Source organism: Furipterus horrens, unplaced genomic scaffold (assembly GCF_987537825.1).
Source record: "Furipterus horrens unplaced genomic scaffold, mFurHor1.1.pri manual_scaffold_10, whole genome shotgun sequence".
Lineage (NCBI taxonomy): Eukaryota > Metazoa > Chordata > Mammalia > Chiroptera > Furipteridae > Furipterus > Furipterus horrens.
Genome location: NW_028327180.1, coordinates 101663551 through 101690747, shown reverse-complemented (window position 1 = coordinate 101690747; position 27197 = coordinate 101663551). Strand labels below are relative to the sequence as shown.

The 27197-nt window shown below is 64.0% G+C and overlaps 1 protein-coding gene across 1 annotated transcript; it reads right to left on the bottom strand.

Annotated features, from left to right (window-relative positions):
• On the bottom strand, positions 1 to 26950 carry CARD11 (caspase recruitment domain family member 11). Its single transcript, XM_090288676.1, has 23 exons — positions 26738 to 26950; positions 24995 to 25132; positions 23705 to 24030; positions 20734 to 20913; positions 19790 to 19942; positions 19260 to 19385; positions 18546 to 18743; positions 17133 to 17309; positions 16337 to 16388; positions 14704 to 14789; positions 13624 to 13724; positions 12644 to 12696; positions 10871 to 11003; positions 10211 to 10412; positions 9838 to 9964; positions 7477 to 7717; positions 6879 to 6975; positions 6522 to 6617; positions 4975 to 5110; positions 3977 to 4156; positions 3339 to 3463; positions 2039 to 2154; positions 1 to 669 (listed from the first exon to the last, which is right to left on the bottom strand). Exons 1-23 carry the CDS (start codon positions 26934 to 26936, stop codon positions 465 to 467), a joined length of 3447 nt encoding a protein of 1148 aa, XP_090144802.1. The 5' UTR covers positions 26937 to 26950; the 3' UTR covers positions 1 to 464.
• Positions 26951 to 27197: the final 247 nt, after the last annotated feature.

Here is a 27197-nt window from a genome sequence, read left to right as displayed (position 1 = left end):
TTGAAAACAAAGAAGTGGAGAAATTTTAATGCAAGAAAAGTAATGGTGTGGCGCACTTCCCCTCCCGCTCCGTCCTGCCCGGGGACGTGCGGACCGTGTGCCCCGAGGGCAGGCGGGGGCCTGGCCTGCAGGGCCCCGGCACCACAGGTAGCACACCTGTTCCACGCGTTACATTCAGCTGCTGCTCTGCTCCCGAGGGGCTGCCGGCCTCGGCCCGGCTCTGTGTCCCCGGGGGGGCCCTGCCTCCCCGCCAGCGCCAGCAGCTCTGGACCACTCAGCGGCATCAGCCTGGCAGGACGTGCTGCCCCTGCTCCCTCCCGAGGTGTCTGTCCCGCAGGGCTCCTCGGAGGGGCCCTAACTGGGTAGGACGGAGCCCCCAGGCCGGGACGGCTCTGCGGGCCACAGGATGGCCCTCCCCTGACAGCACTGCCGGGTGAGGTCCCGCAGACTCAGGGAGGCCCGCCTCACAGCTGGTCCTCGTCCACCCAGACGGTCTTCCGCTGCTCCTCGCCGATCTTGTCCTTGAGGACGCGGAGCAGCTCCTCCACGCTGCCCCACATGTCGGTCTCCACGGTGGCGTACAGGCACGGCAGGGCCTCCAGCTCCTTCTCCTTCAGCCGGCACAGACGCAGGAACTCCTCCTCTGTCTCCGGCCGGGGCAGCATCTTCCTGCGGGCACAGGGCGAGGCAGAGGCACGCGGGCTGTGGGCTGTGGGCTGTGGCAGGGCTGGCTGGTCCCCAGGGTGTGTGTCCCCTGTACCGCCGGGCCTCACCCCCCAACCCCGTGCAGGCCACGCCCCTCCTCGGGCCACGCCCCCGATGTGGGCCACGCCCCTCCTCCGTGGGCCACCTGGAGGACCCTGCTGACCACCCCTGCCCTGAGCTGTCTCTCCACAGTGGCTACCGCCTTCCAGCACACTAACACTGAGTCCTGTATTCTGTTCATTATGGAAATCCCAAGAGGTGGGGATTTAAAAAAAAAATCTTCCTTTTTACTTTTGCATTGTGGTAAAGTACGCATAACGTAAAACCTAACCATTCTGAAGCGTACAGTTCAGGGGCAAGTTTATGTCCATTGTTGTGCACCCATCCCCACCGTCATCTCCAGGACGTTCTCATCTCCCCAGATGAGGCTCTGTCCCCATTAAACGCTCGCCGGCGCCCCCTCCAGTCCCCTCCCTCCTCGTTCCCGTTGCTGTGAATCTGATTCCTCTAGGGCCCTCGTGAAAGTGGGATCACCCAGTTTGGTCCCATCTCTGGGTGAGTTCACTGAGCAGGGTGTCCTCTGTGTTTTATGTGTCAGAGTTCCCTTCCCTTTCAAGGCCGATTAATAGTCTAACGTGTACGTGAGCCCCTTCTGCTCATCCACGGCCCGTCAGCAGACACCAGGCTGGCCGTGGTGAACAGCGCGGCAGAGGACGCGGGTGGGCACGCAGCTGGTTGAGTCCCTGCTCTCAGTGCCTCTGGGGGAGACCAGGAGGGGCGGCTGGATCCGAGGGTGAGCCTGAGCTTAGCCTTTGAGGAGCTGCATCCTGGTCTCCCCGCAGCGGCGCCATTTGCGTTCCCACCGGCAAGCGTCCTGGCGGCTGCCCCCCTCGCCCACGCGCGCTGGCTTCTGTGCGGGTACTGGCCGCCCCGCTGTGTGTGCCGTGGTCAGGTGGGGACTTGGGTCTCCTGTGCTCACTCATGGGCCCCCAGGTCCTGGCCTTTAGCAGGCGCTCTGTCAACATGAGGTGACAGAGTGCGGTGGCCTCCGCGCTTGGTCTCAGGCGCCGTCACGGGCGAGGAGACGTGGGCCCGGGGAAGATGGCACCGGCCGACGGGGCCCCGCACCTGAGCAGCATCCCGAGTCCTCTTCTATCGGACGCCCTAGCTAAGCCTTCAACAAGGGCACAGCCTTGGACGGGTCCGAACCTGACCTTTCCCTGTCCCCTGCCAGACCACCCCGCCAGCGGTCCTTGGGGGGAGCCCCAGAAGCTTGGTGCGGGTGGGAGAAGAGGGGGCGCTCTAGGGCACTGGGGAGGTCCCAGAGCCCTACCTGAACTTCTTGATGTTCTTCTCCGACACGCGGATGAACAGCACGATCGGGTAGATCCTGGCCTTGATCAGGTCCCGGGTGCAGCTGATGCCGGCCTCCAGCAGGCAGTGCTTGTTCTGCGGGTGCAGCGGCGGCGGTCAGTGGCGGCCCCGCCCCCTGCTCCTGCCGCCTGCGTGGGGCCTGGGACAGAGCCCCCGCTGAGCCAGAGAACTGCCCCGAGGGAACACCCAACCTCCTCGAGAGAAGGCCCCAGTCGGTGGCCCTGGGTCCTCTCCGTTCTGCAGAGACGGGCCCTGGGCCGGGGTGGAGCAGCAGCGTGAGCGAGTCCCAATCAGCGTGAAACTGGCGTCACGGACACCAGCTACTCATGAGGCCTGGAAGGCACTCGGGACGAGGCAAGGGGTAGAGGACACGGGAGAGGTGAGGCAGGTGGACGTTCCGGGGGTGTCTGCCAGGTCCCCCGGTGCCCACGAGCTCATCATTTCTGAAAAGGGTCAGACCCTGCTTGGCTGAAGGCATCACTTGAGAAACAAGCAGCCTCTGCGTCGGAACGACAGGCATACAGAGCACCGCATGTGCTCCCAGGCCGGCGGCAGCGCCGCGAGGGACAGAACCGCACATGCCGGGGGGCTCATAGCGCCGCTCAGGGGCCCAAAGGACCTGTCCCAGCGCCGCCCGCGTTCCTTCCCGTTGCCGCTCCCCTCCCTCCAGCGCAGCCACTGCCTGTCCTTTCCACAGACACACCCGCCGGACAGATGGTGTCACCTTCTCAGCTGACATGAGGGGCGGCTCCAGCCCGCCGACCCTCTAACCTGCTACAGCCCAGGCTTGAGGCCCACACAGCTCCGGCGGATGCCTCTGCCCGTGAGTGACCATGCTGGGCGCCTGCTGGCCCCAAGGTCACTGCCCAATGTCGGCAGCTGTGTGTTCACAAAGCCCTGGACCGGGAGGGAACTCGGAGTTGAGGGCCAGCGAGGGTCACGGCGCCTGCGCCAGGAGACTGAGCTGCGCGCAGCCACAACTCTGCTGATGCTCCATTTTCCCTCTCCGGGCAACCGCGACCTCTGTCACCCACGTGTCCTCCCAGGCTCTCGCCCTGACGTGCTCTCTATGGCTGGTCCTTGTCATCACAGCCAAACACACACGGCCCTGAACCACCAAACTAGGACAGCAGCAGGGGCGCCTGCGAGGGCGGGGCGTGGGGCCGCCCGCGGGGATTGAGCGCTGGCCTGGGGCCAAGCGGGCCGCGCAGAGAGGACTGGGCAGGGGTCGCCCATCCAGCCCCCCAGCCGCACTTTACCTTGGCCGCCACGGCCTCGATGTTGGCGGGGACGATGCACTCGAAGGTGTTGGGGTTCTTTTCTCGGAAGTAGATGATGGTCTCCGACTTCTGCTTCCTGAGGAACTCGTCTCTCGTGACGACGTCTGCAGAGAGAGGGCCCGGCCCGAGGGAGGCACCAGGTGAAGGGGGGTCGCCGTCCTGTCCAGACTCTGCCTCCTCCTCCGGGCGGGACAGACTCCATTCCCGATCCCCTTCCCGCCGCGTTTAAGTAAATCCCCTCTCCTGCAACGGACTGTGAGGCTTCCCGGGGGCACGCCTCTCAGCGGCTCACGAACAGCTGCTTACAAGGACCCGTGGCCTGGCCTCTCAGCGTAAGGCTCGCAGGCCAGGGTCGTAATGCCGACTGGCTGAGCCTCCTGGCTGACTCTGTGACCCTCACCCCACCACGCGCCGTGTACACAGAATGGGGACGGGAAGGCCTGCCGTCCGGCTCTGGGCCACCGTGAGTGTGGAGAGGCAGGCACGGGCACTCAGGGCTCCCATCCGTCACCCAGGCCGGGAGGAAGTGCTGCTGAGCGCCCTGCTGCGCCTCTGGCTCTGCAGCCCCGTGCAGGGCTGGGACCATGGAGGCGAGGGTCTCGGGCGGGCACGCTCACCGGGCTTGCACATGGTGAACTCCATGGCGCCGCCCGAGTTGAGCAGCTTCTGCACCAGCGCCTTGGCCAGCATGGTGGGCGTGAAGAGCACAGGCCGGCGGCGCTCGCAGCGGAAGGCGCGCACCAGGCTGTAGGGGATCAGGCTGAAGTGCTTGCTGAGTTCGCTCTCGGGGTCCAGCTCTGCGCGGGGACAGAAAGGGGCTGCCGTGAGGCCCTGCCTGCCCAGCCTGGGGATGGGCACGGAGCCCTGGGCGCCCTTTGCCCCACGGGGGCTTTCTGGGCAGAATGGAGCCCTGGGGACTGGCTCGGGGAGACAGCTGCCGAGGGGGAGCTCGAGGGACCGGGACGCCCCCGGGCCACCCGGGAAGGTGAGGAGCTGGTGCAGGAGCCATCTTGGCAGAGGAAGGGCAGACGCTGGGGAGCGAGGGGACAGTGGGAGCCCACAGGGGCAGGGCTGGCCAGGAGGGGCTTGGGGCTTACTTCAGGAGTCACTGGGACAGAGGCCGGGAGTGACAGGGCCTCGCTGCCACCTTCCCAGCTCTCCATGGCTGGGGTGTGGGAGCCCCAGGCAGCTGGGGGAGTCGCCTTCCCAGAAACCAGAGGCTTGTCACATACTTTGTCCCCTGGCCTGACTGGTTAAACTCCCTAAGCCCAGGCCCTCCTCTGGCCATCAGCAGGGCCCTGCACAGGGGACTGTGGCCTGGTGGCCCCTCGCTGGCTTGATAAATGGCAAGAGCACGCGGCACGGAGAGAAATCAATAAGCAAACACTCCACTGCAAACAGCTCCAATTAACATGGGCGTCTGGGCTCAAACCAACAGTTGCGGGCGTTAGTCAGGGGGAGCCTGGCGGGCTGTGTCCCCCCCAGCAGAGGCCAGGCAGATCCTCCCCGGGTGGCACCCCCATTTGGAGGAAGCAGACGTCGCAGCCCCCTTTGTGGGGACCCGAGACCGCTGGGTCTGCGGGGGGAGTGGGGGGAGATGGCCAGCGCTATATACCTTCCTGCCTGTCAGTCAAGAGCTTGGTGGCGTCCAGCGAGGGCCGGGCCAGGCCGCCCCGCGGGCTCCCCGGCACGATGCGCACCCGCTCGTTGCTGTTCATCCTCTTGTACTTGTTCTCCGACCTGCTGACGAACTGCAGGACAGTGGGAGGGGCGGCTGCTGTGCCCGCGCTGTGTCTGACCCGACCGAGCCGCCCCAGCCGGGCCCCAGCAGACCTCTGTCCAGGGCCCAGCTCTGCCCAGGGCCTGGGTCTCCAGGTCCGCTGGGAGAGCACGAGGCATCCAGCAGGCCTGCAGGTCCTTGGTGACTGGGTGCCGTTAGCTAACCACGTGGACAGACGCCCACTCTCTTCCTCTCCCAGCCCTCAGGTCTTGTGGTTCTTCCTGCAGCCCTGCCCACACTGCGGGGGACCCAGGGGTGTGGCCTCCGCAGGCAGGAGGGACCAGGAGCGCCCAGCTGCAAGCCCCTGCTGGCGGGACAGCCCAGACTGCCCACCTGGTGGGCGAGGGCAGGACTTCACCTCCCGGCACACGGCTCTCTACACCCCTTGCCCTGCCCTCCTCGGCGCTCCTAGGGCAGCGCCTGGTTCCTGCCATGATTCAGAGGTGAGTCCTGGGGGCAGGAAGGGATGCCCCGAGGTGGGCCCAGAACCCAGGTGCCCGCACCATGCCCTGGGCTACCCTGCGGTTAACGGACCCTCGGCTTTCAGCGTGCGTGGCACGTGGGCAGTAGTGTGTGTTCTCCCGCGGTCCTGCCTTTGGGACACTCAGACCTCATCAGGGTCCCTTCTGCTACCTGCTTGCATCTGCCTGGGTTTTGGGGTCACACCGCATGCCTGGATTTCCTCTGTCCCAACACCACAGAGCTGGGGAGCAGCACTCTTGCTCCCCTGGGAGCTCGTTAGCATGGTGCCTACAGAAGGGCATCCTCCTGGGGCCACAGCTCAGCGTGAGCCCCTCAGCCTCTGTCCCCTGGTGACAGAGACGGCGCGCTGGCCGCCCTCGCAGTATTTCTGTGAAATCACTGCTTGATGCCACCCACTCTGCCACTCAATGTTCCTTGGAAAATGATCTATGAAAAAAAAGTCCTCTTAGAATTAAGTACAAGGGAAAAGTATTTTGGTGCCAAAGAACTAAAACATTTTGGTGGTTAGAAAAGATTTGAAGACTGCTGGGTTTCCCTTTTCTCCTGGACTGCCAGGATGTTCAGGGATAAATTGAATTCTCAATTGGAGGGACTCAAGCGACCCAGATAGCTGAAATGTTGGTTTTCCTTTCCTGATTCACAGTTTCTGGGTTTTCTATTAATATTTTACCAGCTGGGTTAAGCTTCTTTTAGCCATAAGCTTCCTCAAGTCTTTGAGGGAAGCAGGGTCTGCTTTGAATAGGCGCAGGGTGTCTCCCGATCTGACCCTTTGCTGTGAGGATGAACCGGGATGGGGGAGGTGACGCTGCTGTTGCTTTGACACGGCCTCTCTTCTCGGTGGGAGGGAACAGGGCAGTCACGGACGGGAGAGGAGTGTCGGGGTGCTGGGAGGGCCTCACCTGAAGGAGCTGGCCGAAGAGGAAACTTGCTCTTGAGAGGCGGGGGCTGACCCTGGGGTCACTGGTGGACAGTGGCTCTTCTGGCTGCAGGGTGTTCTGAAATCAGTTTACCCATCAGTCCGACCCCCTGGGCTGGGCAGGACACATGAGGTCCACTGAGAACCGGGGCCGTGTCCCCAAGCCCCCTCGTGCTAACAGGGGAGGAATGGCTGTCACGGCCTCCACGCCCGGGCAGGGAGCTGCTCAGGGCAAGCCGAGACTCGTTCCCCTGGAGACCACTGCTGTGGCCTCCAGCCCATAACGGCCACCATCTGTGACCCCTCCCAGGACCAGGAAGGCAGGGCGCCGGGGACGTACTCGCAGTGCCCGCAGGGTGTGGTGGGCGGTGTCCGCCTCCTCCCGGCTGCCCCTGTGCATCAGACGCTGCAGCTTGACCAGGAGGAGTTGCTGTGCTCTGTGGAGGGGAGAAGGGGCGGGGGCTCAGGGCTGCGAGCTCTGAGGCCTCGGGGACCCGCCGAGGACACGGTGCCATCAGGGAGGTGCCAAGGCGAAGTCATGCAACCTCTGTGAGCCTCGGGCTCTTCCCCTGGAGGCTGAGTCTCCTGCAGCCGCCCCCACAGAACGGCTGAGCAGTGGCGTCAGAGTTTTTATAGACACTTTTCTGTGCGTCCAACTGGGGGAGGCCGGCGCTCAGCCCCTGGCGGCGACTGGCTGCTGCGGTGGAATTACGGACTGAGGTTGCAAAGGACTGGCGACCACAAGGTCAAGAGCCCAGCGGTCCCAGAATGACCGAGAGGGTGTGCTGGGATCTAGGGAGACAGCAGCGTCCCTGGGGAGGCAGGGGGGTTTCCAGGAGGAGGCAGGAATGGGGGCCTCACTGTTTAACGGGCCAGGGCTCCAGAGTGGGCCCCTTGGCTGAGCTGCCCAGCTCCTGCCCGCCCGGTCCGGGCCTCACCGGCTGTAGCTGGGTATGGTGCCCACGTCTAGGTCGTGGTCTGTGAAAGGGTCGAGCCGTGCACACAGCCACTCGTGCCGGTCCTGGTACATGGTGTCACGCACGTGCACGACATCGTCACACTTCAGGGACATGGAGCAGGCGTCCAGCTGGCTGGAGATGTTCAGGTTCAGCCGGATGTAGAAGGAGTCCCCGGAGGTGATGAGGCCCTCCTCCATGTCCTTCAGCAGCTTCCGGTACCCTGTGGGACGCAGACGGGGTAAACGTGGCCCCAGCTGGTGTGGGGGTGGTGGTGCGCCGCTGAGATGCCACCAGGGGCAAATTCACTCACTGGCCCCCCAGGCAACACGCCCTAACACACCTGGGATGGCCCTTGGAGCCGGTGGCCCAGGAAACGCCCGTCCTCCCAGAGAATGAGTAGCTGGGTCACGTATGGGTTTCCCTCATTGCCCTGGCTGCCAGGAAGCTCAGAGCTAAATTTTCTGCCGACTTGCAACAAATCTAGGATCTTGGCTACAACCTCCCCATGTTCCCCACCATTACACGGTGCCCGTGTTTTATTTTCTTCCCTTTCATCAACACATAATGTACATACGGGAAACAGCATCGTCCTTAAGGGTTCAGCCTGACGAATTTGCACAAGTGGACACAACCGGGCGAGTACCACCCAAAGCCCTCTCTTGTGCCCCTTCTGTTGATGCCCTTCATGGGGGCTGCTCCCCTGACTCCGATCCAGAGACCCGCCGTGTCCCACTTCATTCACATGGGAGCAAATGGCAGGTGCTCCACCCTGTCCAGCTGCTGTTGCTCAGCGTTATGTCTGTGAGGCCCGCCCACAATGCTGCAATGTAGCACGGTGTGCTTTTTCATCGCTGTATACTATTCCTCACGGGGTTGATTGCTCCTTTCTCTTGTGTGCCCATTGGTGCTGTTTTTGGCTGTTACAGGTAACTCTGCTATAAACCTTGTACTACGCTTCCTTGGTGGACTCATGTGCTCATTTCTCTTGTATACAATCACAGAAGTGGAATCATCAGGCCACTGACCATGCATGTATTAGCATGAGCAGGCCCTGGAAGCGGCAGGACCATGGATAGCATGTGCTATTTTAACCTTACTTAACATCATTGCTTTTTAGTGTAAGTTTTTATAAACCCCTTCGGAAGGAAGCAGGGGATGAACCACGAACACAGTAAATGCCACAAGTGACATAATCCATCATTTCAATCCCCTAATCAGCCCCATGTGCAGGGAGCTGAACGGACAGAGTGATGTCCCGCGGTCCTGACAGCCAGGCCTGGAAAGCGCTCGTCAATGTCCGCCCCGTATGTGCTAGGACATGTGAGCCAGCAGGGTTGTCTGATCAGGTTCATGGAGAAACAGGGGACTCCTGGCCAGTCCTGCCCACTGGGTCATGTGAATGCCAACTGCTATCTGAGCTCTCCGCCGCTCTCTGCTGCCCGGGTGGAGAGACCCTACAAACGGGGCCTCTGGAGAGACTTCCCTTTGCTGAATTCCAGACCACGGGGCTGTTCTGCTGCACAGCTCTGGGGGCACTGCCCAGGGGCTTCCTGCTGGGCCGAGAAGCCAGGCCTGGTGAAAGGAGGAGGGTCCCTCGCTTGGGGACAGAGCATCGTTACCATCCTCTGCCCGACCGGGCACTGCCGGGAAGGATCGTGGGTGGGCAGGCGGGCAGGCAGGGGCCTTGACTAGAGGAAAGCGGCTATTTATGCTCTGTTGAAACATTCATGAGCCCTGGTGGTTAAAAATAAGACCAGCTGCAGAGATAATCACGCAGGAAAAATCCGAGGTGAGAAGGAGAAGGTGAGCTGTGGGGAATGGCAGGCAGAGCCCGGTGCCCGTGCCCGGGGGTCCTGGCCGAGAGTGGGGACTGGAGGAGGCTGCTGGGGGCCAGGCCCGTGGGGGGGGGGGGGGGGGGCGTGCGTGAGCCTGGCTGTCGTGGACCCGGGGGCCACTGCACCAGGCCTGGCTCTTGCTGTGGCTCCATGGCCTAGCTCATGCCAGAGCTGATGCCGACCTCAGGGCTGGGAAGCCCGGCAGAGGAAGCCAGCTTCAGCCTGGCCGGAAGAGGGGTGAGCCGGGCCTGGCAGGGCGCCCTGCCCCTCTAGCCAGGTCCAGTGGTCCGCGTGTGGCCGGGCCTGCGGTCTCCAACATGAGCTGGGCAGGCAGCCTGCGGTGTGCCAGGGCACATGGATATATACACGCGTGTGCTCCTATTCGTCTGCCGTCCCCTGCCCACTGCCCCACACCTGCCCCGTCAGATCCTCCCCACAGGGCTGGGCCTGGCCCCTTGCTCCACTGAACACCCGAGGGGACGGGGCCCTGCGGCCACGGCCTCACCTTCCTGGTTGACTCTGTAGTGCAGTGTGACGGGGCCGCAGCACCGCTGGAGTGTCCAGTGGGTCTCCTCCTTCGTGCACGAGTCCAAGGGGACGCTCTGCCTCTCGCCTTTGATGCAGCCTTCCAGCTGGACGGCAGAGACACCTGTTCCTCTCAGGCCCCGCCGCCCACGGGGCTGCCGGGTGGGACTGCCCTCGAGGAAACAAGCCTAGCTCCCCAATACTGGCCAGCTCCGCGCTGTGGAGGGCAGGGCGCCCCCCACTCCCTGGGCCTGGCTACCCCCGACGACCACCCGGAGCACTGGTGTGCAGGTGCGGCTTAGGAAGGGCCTGGAGAGGCACCCATGCTGAAGCCGGCCCGCCCGGCCCCTCACCAGCAGCAGCTGCAGGCCCTCGTGCAAGCCGGCCTTCTCCGCCTGGGAGCCCGGCTTGACGGCGCGCACGAAGCTCCCGCGGGCGTTGCCCCCGAGCAGGGTGAGCTGCGAGGTGATGCTGTCGCCGCTCAGCGTGGCGTGCTGCACCGAGGGCCCGGGGCCCCGCACGTGCCCCCCAGACGTGACGGATGGCCGGAAGGGTCTGGGTCGGGGAAGAAAACAGGAGTCGGCGGCCAGAACGGGGACGTCTGAGCCAGGACGCGCCGGAGGGCGCAGGCTCCTGGGTGGGCGGGTGCTGAGGGCGCCGCCACTGCAGCCTCCGAGGGGGCTGGCTCGCGGCTCCTGCTGGGCAGACCCAGGTGGGAAGCTGGGCCGAGCTCCGGCCACAGGCAGGGGCCAAGGGAGGCGCTGCTGCTGTGAGACGGGAGGCCACGGGTGGGGCCCCGGCTGCCTCTGCCCAGCAGTGCAGGCCCTGCCCTCCCTGGCCTGATCGGGGTCACGGGAGGGGGTTTCTGGTTTGGGGATGCTAAGATTCCCGGACTGGGATTCCTGATTTCAGGGGTGACATGGATGGTCCCCTCGTGGGGGACTTAGGGGGGGCAAATGGGCTTCACCCTGTCTCTGCCCCGTGCAACATCCCCTTCCCCGTGACCACAGTACCTTTCGAGGGAGAACTTCCTGAACATGAGATTGACCTGCTCCAGCTCATACGCGTCCAAGCCCTCCGACTGGTGGGAGGAGGAGGAGGAGTGGATAGACGGGGGTCCAAAGGAATACCGCTCGTGACTGTCATCTGCAAAGGAACAGGGACCCCTCAGAACCCAGGAGTGGCAAGGGGAGCAGAGAGGGAGGCCCCTGGCCTTGCTAGGATGGCTGAGCGAGGTCGGGTTGGGCCCTGGGCCTGTCCTGGGAAGTTCCTCCCCTGGGTGAGGATGCTTGGAGAGGGGGCTGCATCGGTCAGCGCCCCGGAGGCGCCCGGAGGCAGAGGATCCAGACCCCCACCCCCAGGAAGCCCCTCTTCCTAGGAAGCTCACCAGTGACCTGGTTTCTAAGGACCTGATTTTGCATCAGGAAAAGGCGGCCTCCATTAGCAGCTGCTAGTTCTGAACTGGGCTCCGTGGTTTCATTTTGTGTCCACCTGAGGCCTCACTACCACCTACTCGCTTCTCGGCCGACAGGGCTGGGGCAGGGAGGGCAAAGCCTGGACCCTCGTAGAAGCCCCGTTCCCAGCTCAGCGGGACCGAGGACCCAGGGGAAAGGCCCCTCAGTGCCACTTGGGTGGTGGCCCGGCCCACCCTGTCCCGGGCTGACGGCAGAGGCTCCTCGCAAAGGGAGTTTGTCCCGACGCTGCAGAACCGCTTGGACTGCTGCCCAGAACTCTCTCCAGCCTGCCCTCTCCCAAACTCCTGCAATCCTTCTCGTTACCCAGCCTCCCTTAGGTGCTAACTTCCCTTTAACACCTGATAGCTTCTGATGGTCCCGAATTAAGGAGGGCCACTCATCTTTCGTTTTCTCTGCTGGCAACCGGAGCTGGTCAGGGGTGGAGGCACAGCTGGGGGCCGGTCTCCGTGCGGCAGCTTGGGGGCACGACCCCTGCCCAAGGGGCGAGTCACCTCCAGAGGCCCGGACCCTTCCTGCTCCTCTCCCGCCCACCAGTCGGGGCTCCAGGTCTGGGCTCTGCACTGGTCTTCCCCACTGGCCCATGGTTGGACCACAATCTGCCACTCAAGGACTCAGGGCCATGAGTGTCTGTCCTGTGCTCCTGCACCAGGGCCCCGCGAGGTGTGGGGTTCAAAGCGCGTGGGGCTGCACCTGGCCTCGTGGCGTGAGGCGCGGCGCTGCTGCATCCATTCCCGGCTCTCTGCACCACCACCTGGCCAAGGCAGTATCCCTGGTCCCACTAGCTCTGTCCAGGCAGCCAGTCTAGGCCTACTGTGCGCCCTTGGTCTACCTGGTGATCGCCTGACCTGTGCCTCCTTTCAGAGGATAAGAAAGCCCCTTACTCGCCGCCCACCTCCATCCCCGACTTCCCTCCTTATTCCTACTAGTCTTGTTCGGGTGGCTAGCAGCTTAACAAGTGGGCTCTTAGAGGTCTCCCTGCTCCTAGGCCGCCTTCCCCCTCCCGGGCCTTCATCTAGGACTGTTTCTCCTTCTGGAAAATGAGGACAACAGCATTTCTGCAGAGGCACCGGGAGCCCCTGTCACCTACAAACCAAGGACAGGTCCTCTCGGCAGCCTACCCGGAGGGAGGCCTAGTTCTGGGAGCACAGACAGCGGCCAGGCCCCGCTCTCAGAACCCATCCCGTTCCCGAGGACCTACTGTGCGTGGGGCTCCAGCCGGGCAGGCCGTGCTGGAGCAGAGGGCGCGAGCGACGTGGGCCTGCCCTGGCTGAGTGGCAGGCGGCTGTGGTGCCTGCAAACCCGGGCACCTACCATCGAGGTCCAAGGCGTCGAAGCCGACACTGTCATTGTCCTCTTCTACGGCACTGCAAGACACGAGGGAGGGGACGGAGAGGGCGTGGGCCCCAGGGCTCCCATGCTGTGCGCGCAGGTGTTCAGAAGGGGAAGGTTCTGGAACGTTCCGGCCTTGGTTCAGGATGGATAGGGAGGATGGTGGGTGGAGGGGAAGGGGTGAGGGGCCATGGGAGGGCTGCATGAGGTTGAACGCTTTGCGGGGTGGGCAGGTGTCCCCGACAGCCGGCAAAGGCCACATTCGGGGAGTGAGGTCGGGCATGACAGGCAGGTGAGCAGCGTCCCCGAGGTGCTACCTGCTCTTCCCCTATCACTCTGCGTGACACCATGGACCTGAGGTCCACCGGGACTCGGAGGGGCCGGAAGCAGCTGAGCACCCTCAGCCAGGCTGGGGGAGGGGGGGAGCAAGGTGTCCCCACGCTCCACGTTGCTCAAGTGTGTGGTTCTTGTCACAGAGTAACGGGCCCAAGCCAGCCCCGGGCAGGATCGGAGGCAAGGATCCAGCCCCACCGGCTACGCTGAGACCTCCGGAAGCACCCAGCGATCTCAGACTTTGAGTTGATAAGCCGAACACCCGCTGATGGGAGACACCTGCTGCCCAGGGGGCCCCGCCTGTGGCTTTCCTCGCTGGGGCACGGACGGCTTCCAAGAGGTGAGGGAGGGAGACAGGGACCAGGAGCCGGGTCCCTCACTCTTTGGCAGAAAAAGCCAAACCCTGGAGCTACGGGGCAGAGGGGCTGACTTCTGGGTGGCACGGGGAAGTGACGCAGGTTTGTCACCGGAGAGCTAGCGGGGTGGCCGTGGGGAAGCCGTGCCCTTCTCTGAGCCTCAGCCTCCTTGTCCGTAGAACAGGTGCCACGCTGCCACCCTCTGCACGGCGGGTGGCCCAAGGCCTGGGAGGGGCCAGCGCAGAGCAGCGCACGCAGGCACCGGCCACCCACCTCCGGTGAGGCGCGTCTTCCTTGTAGCGCCGGACGATGGAGTCGTTCCCGGGGGGCTCGGCGGTGATGGACATGATGCTGGAGCGGCTCCGGTGGGGCTGCTGCAGACGCACATGCACGCGTGTCACGGGGGCGGGCATCCCTATGTCCCTGCCCCCGCGTGCATCGGTGTTATACACACAGGGGCTACATTAACGCAGACGCGGCCCGCCTCCGACGCGGGCGTGGGGGTTGGCAGGGCCTCAGCGGGGACCCTGCTGGGGTGGCTGAGCTGGGTGCGCATCTGCTGGCCTCGGGAGGGGTGGGGACAAGGATGCAGCAGGGAGTGGCTGAGGCTTGGGAACCAAGGTGGCACCTGGTACCCCGCTGCACCAGCCGTGGGCAGCTGCTCTAAAGCAGGTGAAGACCCGCGGGCCTGGTATGCGCAGGGGCAATTGGGGTTCCCTTCACACCAGGCCTGCTGGTTCCTGGCAAGGGCTGCCTTCCAGAGGAGCTGCATTTCACCCCCGAGAGCTGCAATCAGACAAGCTCCTCAGTTATCAGATCCCGGCTCCCTCCTCTCCCGGCCCCCAGGGCCTGGTTTTGGAAGCAGAGCTGACAGGCTTCCAGGGTTTCCCGTGGGGTTAGACTTGCCCATTCTGAGCCGCCTGCTGCCTGGCTGGGGCGTGGCGCTGGACGGTGGTGGAGACCCTGGCTGGCCCTGCCCAGGTGGGCTGGGGCTGGGGGGAGCACCAAGCCCTGGCTCGGGGGTGCCAGGGGCTCTAGCTGTTTGGCGCCCTGCCCACCTCTCCCCCCACCCGGCCCCCAAGGCACCAGAGTTGCCGGGGGCTGAGAAGTTGCGGCAGGATTTCCGCGGCCTGTGCGCTACAGCTCCTGGGAGGCCCATCTCCTCCTCCCACCAAGTGTTAAATTGGGAGAAGAGGAGGCAAGAGGTGTAAATACATCAAGAGGCCTGGATGTGTCTTTAAATAAACACAAGGGGGGCCTGTGCTGCAGCCCCGGATTGCACTTGCTTGCGGGAGGAAAGCAGGGAGAGGGCCTGAGGCGGGTTGGAGGGGAGGGGAGGCAACACCCGCTTACCATCTTGGGGAATGAGGTGGTGATGGGCAGGGATCGGGAGGAGCTGGGGCTGGCGTCCATCATGCCTTCTTCTTCCTGACCCCTCCCTGTCCCCATCGTGGCAGGGGAGACAGAGAGGGAAAGAGGAGGGGAGGGGAATAGGGAGCCCCTTCAGCACTGAGTGTGTGTGTGGGGGTCTGTCCTGTCTGGGGGCTCCGCTCCTCTCTCCCCTGGGGGCTTGCTCTCTCCTCTCATTACTCCATCCCACGGAGGCTCCTGCAGGGAAGTCTGGGTCACTGACTCGTCTTGGCCCCCAGCCAGGCCCAGGGGGACCTCAGACAAGGTCCCAGCCAGCACTCCCCAGGAGGACACCCCAGAGTGGCAGTGTCCCTCCCGTTACCCCAGGGCCTGGGGCCGATGGGGGCACCCTGCCGCTCCTTCAGGGGCTCTCTGGGGCCCTATCCTGCAGCAGAGAAGTGGCTGGCTTTCCCACCCGTGTACCCACCCCTTGCCGGGTGTGGGCAGACAGACAGACGCACGCATGCACCCCCGTCTACAGGCTTCTTGAGGGGATGAGCCATAAGGTGCACTTCCTTGGCCCGCAGCACCGGGCACTGAAGCTGCTAAGCCTTGGTGAGGAAGCAAGAAGCCCCCTGCCCCGCCCTGAACCTTTCCCTCTCCTGGGGCCGACACCCTGTCTGCTCCCAAGGGCCCCAGGCCCTTTGTACCTCCCTTCTGGTGAAGAAGGCCCTGAGACACCTGATCTGACCACGAGGGGATGGAACAGGTGCCCCCCGCCCTCCACCAGGCCCCCAGAGAACAGTCTAAGCGCCGACCTGAACCCCCGCGACCCGCCCCTGGCACAGCCCCTCTGAGGTATGGGGTCCCTGCCCTTGGCCCAGCCGTCTGTCCTGCCGGCCTCAGCCGTCATTCCCAGCACTGTCCACTCCAAGCTCCAGCGTGGCAGTGCTGGGCCCCACACCCCACCTCTGCTCCCGACTCTGTCTGGGGGCCCCTCTGGGGACCGTGTCTCCCTCTTCCGGGCCCAGCCGAATGCCCTTTCCTCGACAGGCCCCTCTCCAGCCCCCCCCCCCCCGAGCTCTCTCCAGGGCACCCCCAGGACCTGCCACCTCTCACCAAAGGCCCTGAGCACACGGGCTCCGGAACGTCCACTTGGACCTGCTGGTACTGGGTACCCAGTAGGTGCTTTGTTCACCCGGGAAACCCTCACTATCCAGTCGCCACTCCAGAGCCCAGTGAGGACCAGGGAGAGGACTGTGAACACGGAGTCTCGGAGGACCAGGGGCCCATGGATGGACCATCCCCCACGTGCCCACGAGGGCCCGGCCCTAACTGGGGGGAAGGCGGAGCAGCCCCCCAGCTGACGAGCCAGGGGCAGAGTACCGGGGGCCCCAGGCACACAACAGAAAGGGGTGGTGGGCAGGGGCACCGCGGACGTGGCGTGGCTGCAGGGGCGGCTCAGGCCCTCGTGGTGGCGGCGAACATCAATTACTCTGGATAGACACCCCGCCGCCTGGGGCCCCCAGGCCTGTCCCAGGTTTGCCTCGCAGGAGTGGCCGCCACCGTGGGAGAAACAGACGGATGGCGAGCATCCAAGTGACAGACAGGATGGGGACCCGGGCGTCTCACTGACCTTGAAAGTCTGATGCTCGCTTCAGGCTGATGGGGGACTTGGCTCTCTGCAGCTGAAAGAGAGGGGAGCGGGGGAGACAGAAGACACAAATCAAACCAGGCCGGAGACACACGTCACCAGTGCGGCGGAGGAACACAAGCGGGGTGCACGACGCCCGTCTGCGGCTCGGCTCCGGGGCTGACGAGACAGCTGCTGGCACAGACAACCTGTCCCTGGGGAGGCCCCGAGATGTGGCTCAGAGGGGACAGGAGCCCGCGTGGCAGAGAGGAGGGAGTGTGCGGGGGTGCCAGGCTGAGCAGGACTGGCGCCCGGCGCAGGGCACTTTCAGGAAAGGACGAGGCTTTCAGGCAGTTGCCTGGGCCACGCGGGGCACCAGCCGCGGAGTCCCCGCTGGCCTCGGACCTGCTGCCTCTGGTTCCACGTGTGCAGGGGGGCGGTGGGGACAGCCGGGATGTCAGCAGGCCCTGCTGGTCATGGCTTGTTACGCGAGATCACCCCACTCGCTCACACACTTGCTCCCTCACTCACACGACCCCCCTGCACCGAGGGCTGGGCCTTCGCCACGGAGCGCAGAGACCCCGAGCGGGGCGGACGGCGGTCGGCACGCAGACGAGGCTGGAAGCAACGCCCTTCCTACGACACTTAGGAAAGCAAGAGGCCTGGTGGGAACACACGGGAACGCGAGCGCAGGCACGGGGTCCGTCTGCGCGGCCGCCTGGGGTCTGGGCCCGCGCTGGTGGCACCGGCCTGCTGCGTCCGGAGGGGCCCCACCCCGCGCCCCCTGCCGCACAAGCACCTGGACGCCCTTCAGGTTCATCCGGCGCTTGGGCGGGTGGTACGGCAGGAAGTATCTGCTGTCTTCCGGCGAGTCCTCGGAGGTGGAGGAGTCGTCGGCTTCCTGCCCGTTGGTCCTGGGGCCGGCGTCCCTGAAGTTCTGGGCAATGATGGTCACCGGCAGGTTCCTGGGCAGGCTCTGGGGACAAAGGGCAGCCGGGCCGTGAGGGAGCGCGGGCAGTGGCCACCGGCCAGTGAAGACCCCTCTGCGGTGGTGCCGTCGCTCCCTCGGGCACCCGCGCTCGGAGCTCAGGACGGCCCGCGTGTCCTCCTGGCTCTGTGCCCACCTGCCGGCCCGGCGCCCTCTCCTCCTCGGGAGCGTGCGCCCGTCGGCCTCCCCCCAGGGCCCAGAGCAGGGGAGGGACGGCCGCCCCGCTGGCCCTGGCCGCCACCCACCCCCAGCCTCCGGCCCCTGCCTGAGCTACAAATACAAAGGTCTGCAGAACGCCCGGCTGAGGCCCACGCCGCGCCAGGTGCTGTCCTCCGTGCTCTGCACTCCTGAGGCTGAGGGGCGAGGGCACCGCAACGCTTCTGCCGACCCCCACGCCACGCGACACCCTCAGGCTACGCCGCCTCCAGAGCCGGAGCCGCTTCTCCGCACGGAGCCCCTCACGGTCCCGGGGTTAGCGGGCAGCAGAGGGCCTGGAACCACACGCTGCTCTGCCCCCGCTGCGCCCCTCTCCCCCTCTACGGCGACAAAGCTGCCAGCTGTGCTGCCGGCAGCATGCCAGGGGTGCCCCTCCCCCGGGCCTTTGCTCCTGCTGTCCCCGTGGCCCCATCTCTCGTGTGGGACAGACAGGGGGCCGCCCAGGAGCCCCTGCTTAAGTACAAAATGCTGGGCAGGTTGAGTGCGTAACAGAAGCCCCCCGTTTCCTTAACACAGGAGGCCTCGCCCAGGAAGCCACACGTCAGCCGGGAGGGAGCAGGGCTTGCCACTGCCCGGCGCCCGGCAGCACCGAGGCCCAGGGCTGCGGGGACGCCCCCGGCTCTGATGGCAGCGCCCCTGCGTGTCTGGGTGCCTGGGGCCCCGCTGGGACCCGCTCTCGGCGCCGCCACCTGCCCACAGTGACGGGCACTGGTGAGGACCACAGGGGCAGGCCCGGCGGGCCCGGTGACGGTCCAGATGGCGTGGGAGCGCCGGGGCAGTCAGCCGAGGGGCCGGAGCCACTCGGTGAAGAGCCGCGTCAGGGTTTTGCCCTGCGGCTTCTAACATCAGCATTACTGGGTCCTATGCGTCCCCACACAGACGCACGGAGGTTCAAGGACACGGGATGGGATGTTCCCGAGACGCGAGGAAAAGGCGCGCCTCTCAGCCACCGCCCGTGTAGGCAGGGCACCGGCTCAGGGGGAGGGGCCCCGCCCAGCCCAGTCCCACCTGGTCCAGGCCGCCGCTGTCCCGGGACAGGCGCCGGAGCTTGCTCTCCAGGTTGACAATGCAGGCCTCGCGCCGGACCATCTCCACCCGCATCTCGTCGATCTGCTCCTCCAGCTCGCGGATCTGCTTCCTGTACTTGTCCTTCTCGATCAAGCACTGGGAGTACTGCGTCTGCGCCTCGTCCCGGGAGTGGAAGGCCTGCCGGCAGGAGGACACGGCCGCTGGCGTCCTCCCGGTCTCCCCGACGCCCGCGGCCCAGCCCCGGCGTCGGCTGCATCGCCTGCTGCTCCCTCCTCGGGCCCAGCGCCTGGGCATCAGTGGGGACCTTCCCCATCAGTATGTGTCCCAGGGGCCTCCTGTCCCGCCCTGGCTCTGAGCCAGGAGCTGTGCGATGAGCGTGGAGGCGCTGTCTCCTGGGGCCCACTCCCTGTCCCTATAAGGCCGTGCGGGCACGATCCCCATGTACAGGTGACAGCCCTGAGGCTGCCGGGTGCCCGCGAGCCTGCAGTCACACACCTGAGTGACCGGGCCTGAACGTGGCTGTCCTACTCTAGAGACCAGGCATAGAGGGACCCTGCTCGGACCGGCTCAGGCCCCACAATACTCAAGAGAGCCGGACTCAGGAGCAGCTCCTGCTGAGCCCGGCGGCGGGACGGGGCCTGCTGCGCGCCCTGGCGTCCGTCAGTCCCCACGCTGTCGGCCGGGCGGACGCACCTGGTCGCGCTCCCGCTCCACCTCCTCCAGCTGCAGCATGACCGTGTTCATGCGGTGCTTGTACATCTCACAGTCCTTGCCCAGGGTCGAGCACTTCAGCTCCAGGTCTTCCTTCTCCTCCAGGTACTGTGGGCAGGACGGGGGCACAGGGCGGGGTCAGCAGCCCCCTGAGCCACCAGCGGCCAGGCCGGCCCATCCCAAGAGCCACTGTCTGACCAGCAGCCACCACGGCAGTAGGCCAGTCAATGAGCTGAGATGTGCTTAGACCTACTGTGCGCGAGGGAGCATAGTGGGGGTCAGTGCATTACTGGGCGTGCCCTCCCGTGGCCGCGGTCAGGAGGGGGCGGCAGGTGCTGAGCGGACACGGTAAACTTGCAAACGATGGCGAGGGCGCTGAGGTTGGACGTGGACGGGGTTCTCCCCAGGGGTCAGGAGGGGACTGTGGGGTCGGGAGGTCCCGGGGCTCCTGGGGGTGGGGGGCTAGCAAGGGCAGCCGCTGGGGGACACCACCCCCCGCCGTGGGTGCCCACCTTGTCGCGCAGCTCCTCCGCCTGGCGGACCTCCTCCTGCAGGTTGTAGATCCTGTTGACGAGCTCCTGCCGGTCCTCCAGGGCCTCCTTGCGGTCATGCTCCAGGATGTCCAGGATGGCCTTGTCTGAGTCTGGCAGGCTGCGCTTCCCGGCCTGGGCGGGGACAGGACAGGGTCATGGGCGGGGCTGGGAGCCACGGGGACTGCAAGGCAGGGGGCCAAAAGGCCAGCAACAGCCCCGAGAGACCAGAAGGCGTTGTGCCAGGGAAGCAGACGTGAGTCTATCTCCCGGGCTCCTGAAGCAGCTTATTATTGAAGAATGTCATCGCCTGGAAGGCAGCGTGAAACCCGCCTGTGCTCGGGAACACCCCGAGGTCCCCGTTCCGCCCCAGCTCTCATCAGAGCCCCGCAAAGCTGCTCCTCAACACACTTCACAGGTGACAACTAAGACAGGGCTGTTCTGTCTTCTGGATGCTTCCCCTGAAATATCAACTAAGCTGCCCCGGCTACACTGGGGTGCAGCCTCTGCTCTGCATCTGAGCCTTTGAAACCAGGCTGCCAGGCCCAGGGGTGGGAAGGGGGGCCACCTTTTATCTTTCCCTTAGATGCGTGACCCTGGCGGCCACTGCACAGGGACTTCCTCTGTCCCCACTGTGACTCTGTAATGACCAAAGCAGGGAGGCACTTGAGGTCTGTCTGCTGAGTTTGTCGGGATCTTTAAGGACAAGCAGCCCTCCTGGGGGTGATTCCCCTCACGGCGCCTGGGCGCCAGTGTCTGTGTGGGTGATTTCCGTGAGCGTGTTAGCTAAGGAAGCTCTTCACAGGTACTGTGGCACACGGTGTCACGTGTGTGCAGAGGGGGTGGTGTGGTCGCCTGGGGTCTGACCAGGAGGAAGCACCGGTGCCCCAGGTGGCCCTCCCGGAGCCCCGCCCTGCCGCCCTCACCTGTATGATGGACTGCAGCTCCTGGATCTTGGTCTTCAGCATCTCGTTCTCCCGCTCCAGCTCCAGCACCTGCTCCTTCCTGGGCCGGCTCTCGATGTCATTCTTCAGCTTCAGAGACTGGTTCCGCTCCAGCTTGCACTCCTCTTCCATCTTATTCAGCCGGTGCTTCAGCTGGTCGAACTGAAACACCCGGGGGTGCCATGGGGACAGGGCGGTTGGCAGGAGGCACTGGGAGGAGGTGACGCTTCCCCAGGTCCCCCTGCACTGCGGGCATGAGCTGCGCGAGGTCCCCTCGCCTTCCAGGCGGGGCAGAGAAGGGCCCAAGGACTCCTTTCCCAGTAGAACATGGCACCGCCTCCGGACTGATGAACAGCTTCTGACTTGTGCATTTAGAACAGTTGCAAAGGCTCTCTACTTCCTTTAGAAAATTCTGGGATAGCTTTGTGGGGTGAAACAGGCTACAGGTGAGGACAAAAGGTACCCAACTGCTGTCCCCAAGGTGTGTGACCCATTCCGATGCCCTTCTGTGAGGGCTTGCCATCTCTGGTCCTTAGAACTCAAGGATTCCCCAGAAGAGCCACCGTGTCATGGATGGGAGGGAAGACGTGGTCAAGGCTCAGGGTTCTGGGCCCCCCCCGATGCCACCCCCCAAGCAGTCCTGCTTGTGCAGGTTTCGTCCTCGTGGGTCTCACACCAGGTTTTGTTTGAGCAATTGGCGTTCCTGCTAACAGGACAGCTTGCGGCCCTCTGGAGCCTCAGGGCCAAAGAGCCTGCAGGAGGCAGCTGTGACACTTGAAAACGGGACAGCTGGACTGTGCTGGGTGCCCTCAAGAGGTGGGTGTCAGGCTGGGGCCAGGACACTTCTTAGACCTTTGGGCCCGAGCGTGTCTCCTTCCCCAAACCCACCAGCCTTGGTTAGACACCCAACATGAGGGGACTTTTCAAGGGCTGCAAGGAAGGGGACCCTAGAGGGGTGGGTGCCCTTTTTCAAGTCCAGGCTTACGGAGAGACTGGGCTCATGGTATCTGGCAGGTGGAGGGTGGTGGCTTTAGTAAGGGAAGGGCTGCTGCGCCCCCACGGCCCGGGGGGAAACAGAACAAGGCAGGCAGGGAAGCAGCCCAGGCTGAGAAATGACCGACGGACTCCGCTGGCCGGTGGTCCTTTCAGCTCTAGACCCGCGTTCCCACCCTTAATATACCTGCACGGAAATACAGTACGAGAGGAGGTGCTAAAATAGAGACTCCTAAGTCCCTGCCACAGGTTAACCTCCCCAAATCCTGGGTAAAACAGCACAAAAATCACTCCTTAGTGAGATCGTGGAAAAAAAATCCTCGTTGGCATCTTGGAAGATCAACCCAAGTGCCCAGGCTGGGTCTGGATCCCAGAGGCACCCAGGCGGGCCTGGAGCACTGGCATGGTGGGTGCTTGCTGGGCCAGCCACTGCTCCGGAGAGGCACGGGGCACTGTCCCAACAACCGAGGGCATGGCTATCCTTTTCACTACTGCCACTGACGATGAGGAAACAGGACAAGAGTTGACTACGTGGTAAAGTCCAAAGCCCAAAGCCCGAGTTGAACTCAGACCTCTGGGATTTGAAAACTCCTGCTCTGAACAGAAATGCTCTACGGGCCACCAGGCCACGGACTCAGTTCACTTGAATCGTAGTGCATTGTTTACTGATCTGTCTGCTTGAGCTCAGTGGCATCTGACCCGAGCAGGAGTCAGGTTATTTATCCCTGTGTCCCCTGCAGTGCTGAGCACAGTGCCCTACACACACCAGGCGCTTCATAAATATTCCGAGTCTATTTTCCACCCAGTAGCCAGAGTGATCCTCCTAGGTATAAATCAGTTGTCACCGCTCAGCTCTCAATCTGTCGGCGGCTTTCCATCACTCCTGGAACGGATCGCCAAGTTCTGACCACGTCCCCACGACCTGGGCCTGGCTGTCTCTCCCGCCTCCTTTTGTGCCACTTGCTCATTTGGCTCCGGAAAAACACCAGGCGTGCCCCCTGTTTGGGGCCTTTGCAGTGGCCCTGCGCTCCGCCCCTGAGCCTGGCGCGGCTGGCCTGTCCCTTTCCTCCGACCTCTGCTCAGGTGTCCCCTCCTCATGGGCCTTCCCGACCAGCCTACTGGAAACGGCAGCCCCCGCTCCTGACCTCACACTCTGTCTTCCTCCTCGTAGCAGCACCCAGTCCTACCAGGCCTTTATCTGTGCGTTTCCTGGTTGGAATGTGAGCTCCGGACAGCTGGGCCTTGGCCTTGGGGACGTGTCCCAGGGAAAGAGCCTGGCGCCGGGGCGCTCAGTGTGTGAAAGGAATGAGTGAGTTCAGCAGACGCCCTTCCCTGTCTCCAGCGGGCAATACACTCACGAAAGACATCACGTGTTTGGGCGGTGGGCTGTCCCCTGGTAAGGGATTTGGCCGTCCCACGGGGCCATGCTGAGCTTTGGGCACACACACGTGAAGGGCAGAGTCCCGCCCGAGGCCCTCAGGCCTCCGCCGATCAGCGCTGTGCGCGGCTCCTCCCGGACTCTCCCAGGAGCCCTCGCCTGGGCCCCCCGCTCCTTCATGGACCAGCTCACCGGCCAGGTCCGCCGTCTGGGTGCGCCCGTGTGCACACGTGCAAAGCGCATCTGGGCCCCTGAGCAGGACGATGCCCCACAGGGACCACGTGCACACGTCTGCACGTGCACGGGGTGGGTCTGGGCGGCCGAGCAGGATGCAAGCAGCACTGGGTTCACGGGCGCCCGGCTGCACACGTGCCTGGGGAGCCGGGTCCTGCTCCCGTCGGCGAAAGGCCCGCCCCGTGCGCACGCGCACACAAGCCCACGCGCAGCCGCGCCCCAGACCTGCGCTGAGCTCCCCCGGGCGGGTGCGCGCGCTCCGGGGATCCTGGCCGCCCAGGCGCGTGCCCTCCCGGCCCCGCGCCAGCCCGGCGACACCGCCCGCCCTCGAGCCCCGGCGGCCCTCACCTCCAGCTGCAGGTCCCGGCTCCGCATGACCGCCATGTTCTTCTCCTCGCTGAGCTGCGCGTAGCGCATGGCCAGGTTGTAGTTGTCGTCCTTCACCTTGACCAGCTCGTCGTTGTAGCTGTCGCGCTCCTCCTTCATCTTGTAGTAGCGGTCCTGGAAGGTCAGCAGCTCCACCTGCGTCAGCGTCAGCTGCTTCTTCTCGTCCTCCAGCTGCCGTGACCGGGCCAGCAGCTCGCAGCGCTGCAGGTCCTTGGCCTTCATCTGCTGCTGCAGCTTGATGACCTCGTTCATGAGGAAGTGCGTGAGGCCCTCGTGGCCCTCCTCCACTGCGGGGCGGGGCGGCGCGGGGCGGGGTCAGGCCTGGGGCGCGCGTGGGCGCGCCCATGCTCCCATTCACGTGCCCTCCCGAGCTCCCACCGCCCACGAGGCACCGGGACTCAGGGGTGACAGCGCGCCCTCGTCCCGGCAGAGCTTCTGGTCGGATAAGGGGGACGGACGTTAGGAAAGCGAATGATCACATACAAACACGTGCAGACGAGAGGACGTGGCGGAGTGACAGGGATCGGGCGCCGAGGGACCGCAGTGGGACGCGGGGTGCAGCCCCGCGGGCAGAGGGACTGGCTCAGAGGGGCTCCTGGGAGTTGCGCCGAGGGCTGTACCAGAGGAAAGCCTTTGGGAGCTGGGGCACCGCCGAGGCCCCGTGGCAGGAGGGAGGGACCTGGCCCATCTCGGGAACCCAAGGCCGGCGCAAGTGTCTGGAGCCCAGGGAGAGGCCCAGGGGCTGGGCTGCATTAAAGACCGGGTCTTCCAGCAGAAGTGAGAGGCGGAAGCCGGGGAGGGTCGCGGGCGGCGCGGAGACAGCCCTGGAGCAGAGCAGGGGTTGGTGTGGGGCCGAGGGGTGCAGGGACCGGACCGGGCCGGTGCAGACGGAGAGGAGCCTATGTGAGGACACTCAGGAAGGGGGGTTAAGGCAGATGACCGAGGGCACTGGCTCAGGGGTGCCGGCACGAGTGGGCGAGAACAAGGTGCAGAGGGCACCTGCTCCCCTGCCGCCGTGCGTGGGGGATGCTCCGGGGACACCCCCCCTCGGTTCTTGCTTCCCTTTGCCCCTTCCATCAGCAGGCAGAGGTGACAGCCCACACGTGGCACGGGGGCACTGTCCTGTCACAGCTTCCTAGGTTTAGAACTGTGCCACCAGCGGACACTCACACACACACACACACACACACACAGACACACACACACACCTCCTCCCACAGTCCAGGCGCTCTCCGGGGCAAAGCCACTCACCCACAATGGTGGAGAACCTCCGCGTGGGCTCCTTCCCCGTCACCAGCTTGTACAGTTCTGGGTAATAAAATTCCAGGCTCTCCAGGAAGACCACGTAGCCCCGCTGGCCCTTGGTGTGTAGAATGTCCAACAGCCGGCCTGGGGAGGGGGCCACGTCACTCAGAGGAAAGAGAGAAGCAGGTGTCCCTGGATGCACACCTCCACATCTAGCCTCGCCCTGGAGGCACACCCCTCCATAACTCTAAGGTGGCAGCAGTGCCACCATGTTCTGTCACTCCAAACTTGTATCTCGGAGCCCGGATAACGCAAATCAAAGTGTCAGGCCCTCAGCAGAGACTCAGCGGGTGTCGGCCTCCCTTTGTCTGAGAAAGTGGTAGAACCGGGATAAATGACGTTACATCCCAGGAAACTAACGGTTTCCAAGAGCCTCCCAATTGACCAGGGTCAGAACGAACCACTCGGCGTGAGCTCCTCCGTGACGGAAGGGGGCTCGGAGCGCGACAGCAGTTACACAGTGAAGCGCGCGTCTCCGGATTCAGAGCGGAAAGACAAATATTTGTGTGGGGAGCGAGGAGAGGTCCTAGGCAGCGGGCCTAGCTCCCCGCTCTTCCTCGGGATCATCCGATGGCCTGGAAACATCTCTAACCTAAATAAATTTGCCCAGCAGTTTTCTTTTCCCCTCGACTGGTTCCACTTAATGTTTACAGTTCCTGACCCTTCCTTAAACACTTTATTTTCAGACACGTCTGCCCTGGAGGCCCCAAACTGCCTTCTCCCTCGGATGGCCGTCAGAAGGGACTTTAATCATCTGTGTCAACTGATTGGTTGGCAGCGCGGCTCCGGGCGCTGCATGGGGAGGGGTGTGGAGTTCCCCCCGAGCTCAGCAGGGGAGCAGACCGTGATTAGGGATGTCTGTTGTGCACACAAAGGGGGCTCACAGCAGGCAGGCTGCTTGTCACCAGTTCACACTGTGGGAAAGGGATTCTCAAACCCTTTAAACTGGGAGCCACAGAAAGCCGTCTTACTCTGTGACCTTGTGCCCACACACAAATAGACAAATGTGTATCCACACACCCACACACACACCCACATACACGTCCATAAAACCGAAACACCTTTCACAAACCACACTCATTACCTTTAACAAATGTAATGAAGTGTCAGGGACCCCTAGGGCAGTCTGACCCCTCCTCCGAAGGCCATTTTTAAACAGTAAAATGCATTGGATTACAAAGGGAATCAATTATAATAAAATACAGTTACCAAATATTAAATTTATGATTCGGTAATAAATGGGCTTCTTTACTTATGCATGAAGTAACACAATCTCTTGGCAAATCTAATAACCACTCTAATTTCGAGGGAGAGATGAGTGTAAATGGTATTTGGGGAGCTCCGTGACAGCAGCAGTGTGATGTAGAGAGATCTGTAATTTTTATTGTTGACAAAGTCAGTGACCGCTAATCACTTGATTTGTGGCCTAACCTACACTCATACTTGAAGGGGATGCTACCTCTCAGGTGAGGCGAGTGAAGGGCGCATAATGTCCCCCCATCCGAGTTCGTGGACCCTCTCTGTTCCATGCGTAGCTTGGCGGGGGGACAGGGCTGGGCAGGGGTCTGTGGGCCCCAGCTGGGTGCTTCATGACAGAGACACTTCACGCTGGTGCAGCTCCCTGGGGGAGTCCCTGCCGCCACCTCCCGCGGCCGCCCGCCCCCTCCTGCAGAGCAGCCCCCCGGTTACCTGCCCGGTTGATCTTGGAGGGCAGCATGGGAGCGTTGAGCACTTCGTCCTCATCCTGCTCGTCGATGACCTTGCACTGGCGCAGGTAGGGCGTGAGCTTGGCGGGGTTGATGTAGCGGCTCAGCATGTGCCGATTGCACTCCACGTTCTCCCACAGCGCGTCCTCCTCATCCTTCAGCGTGTCCATGTAGTCGTCCATCTCGGGCGCCCCTCCTGCGCACAGAAGCCCGGGATGTCCGCCGGGAGCCTCCGCGGGGGCCGCCTCGAGGGCGGGACAGGGTAGAGTGGTGCGGGGGAGGGAGTCTGGTGGCGTTCTCCCCACTGAGGGGGGAAGGGGCAGGGCCCCAGACACACCGGCGGGGGGCCAACGGCAGGCTTACCGTCGTTCGTGGGGGAGAGGGCGGGTCTGGTTACCCCAGCAGCATCACTGGCACTGTGGTTCACGTACAAGTGCACCGCT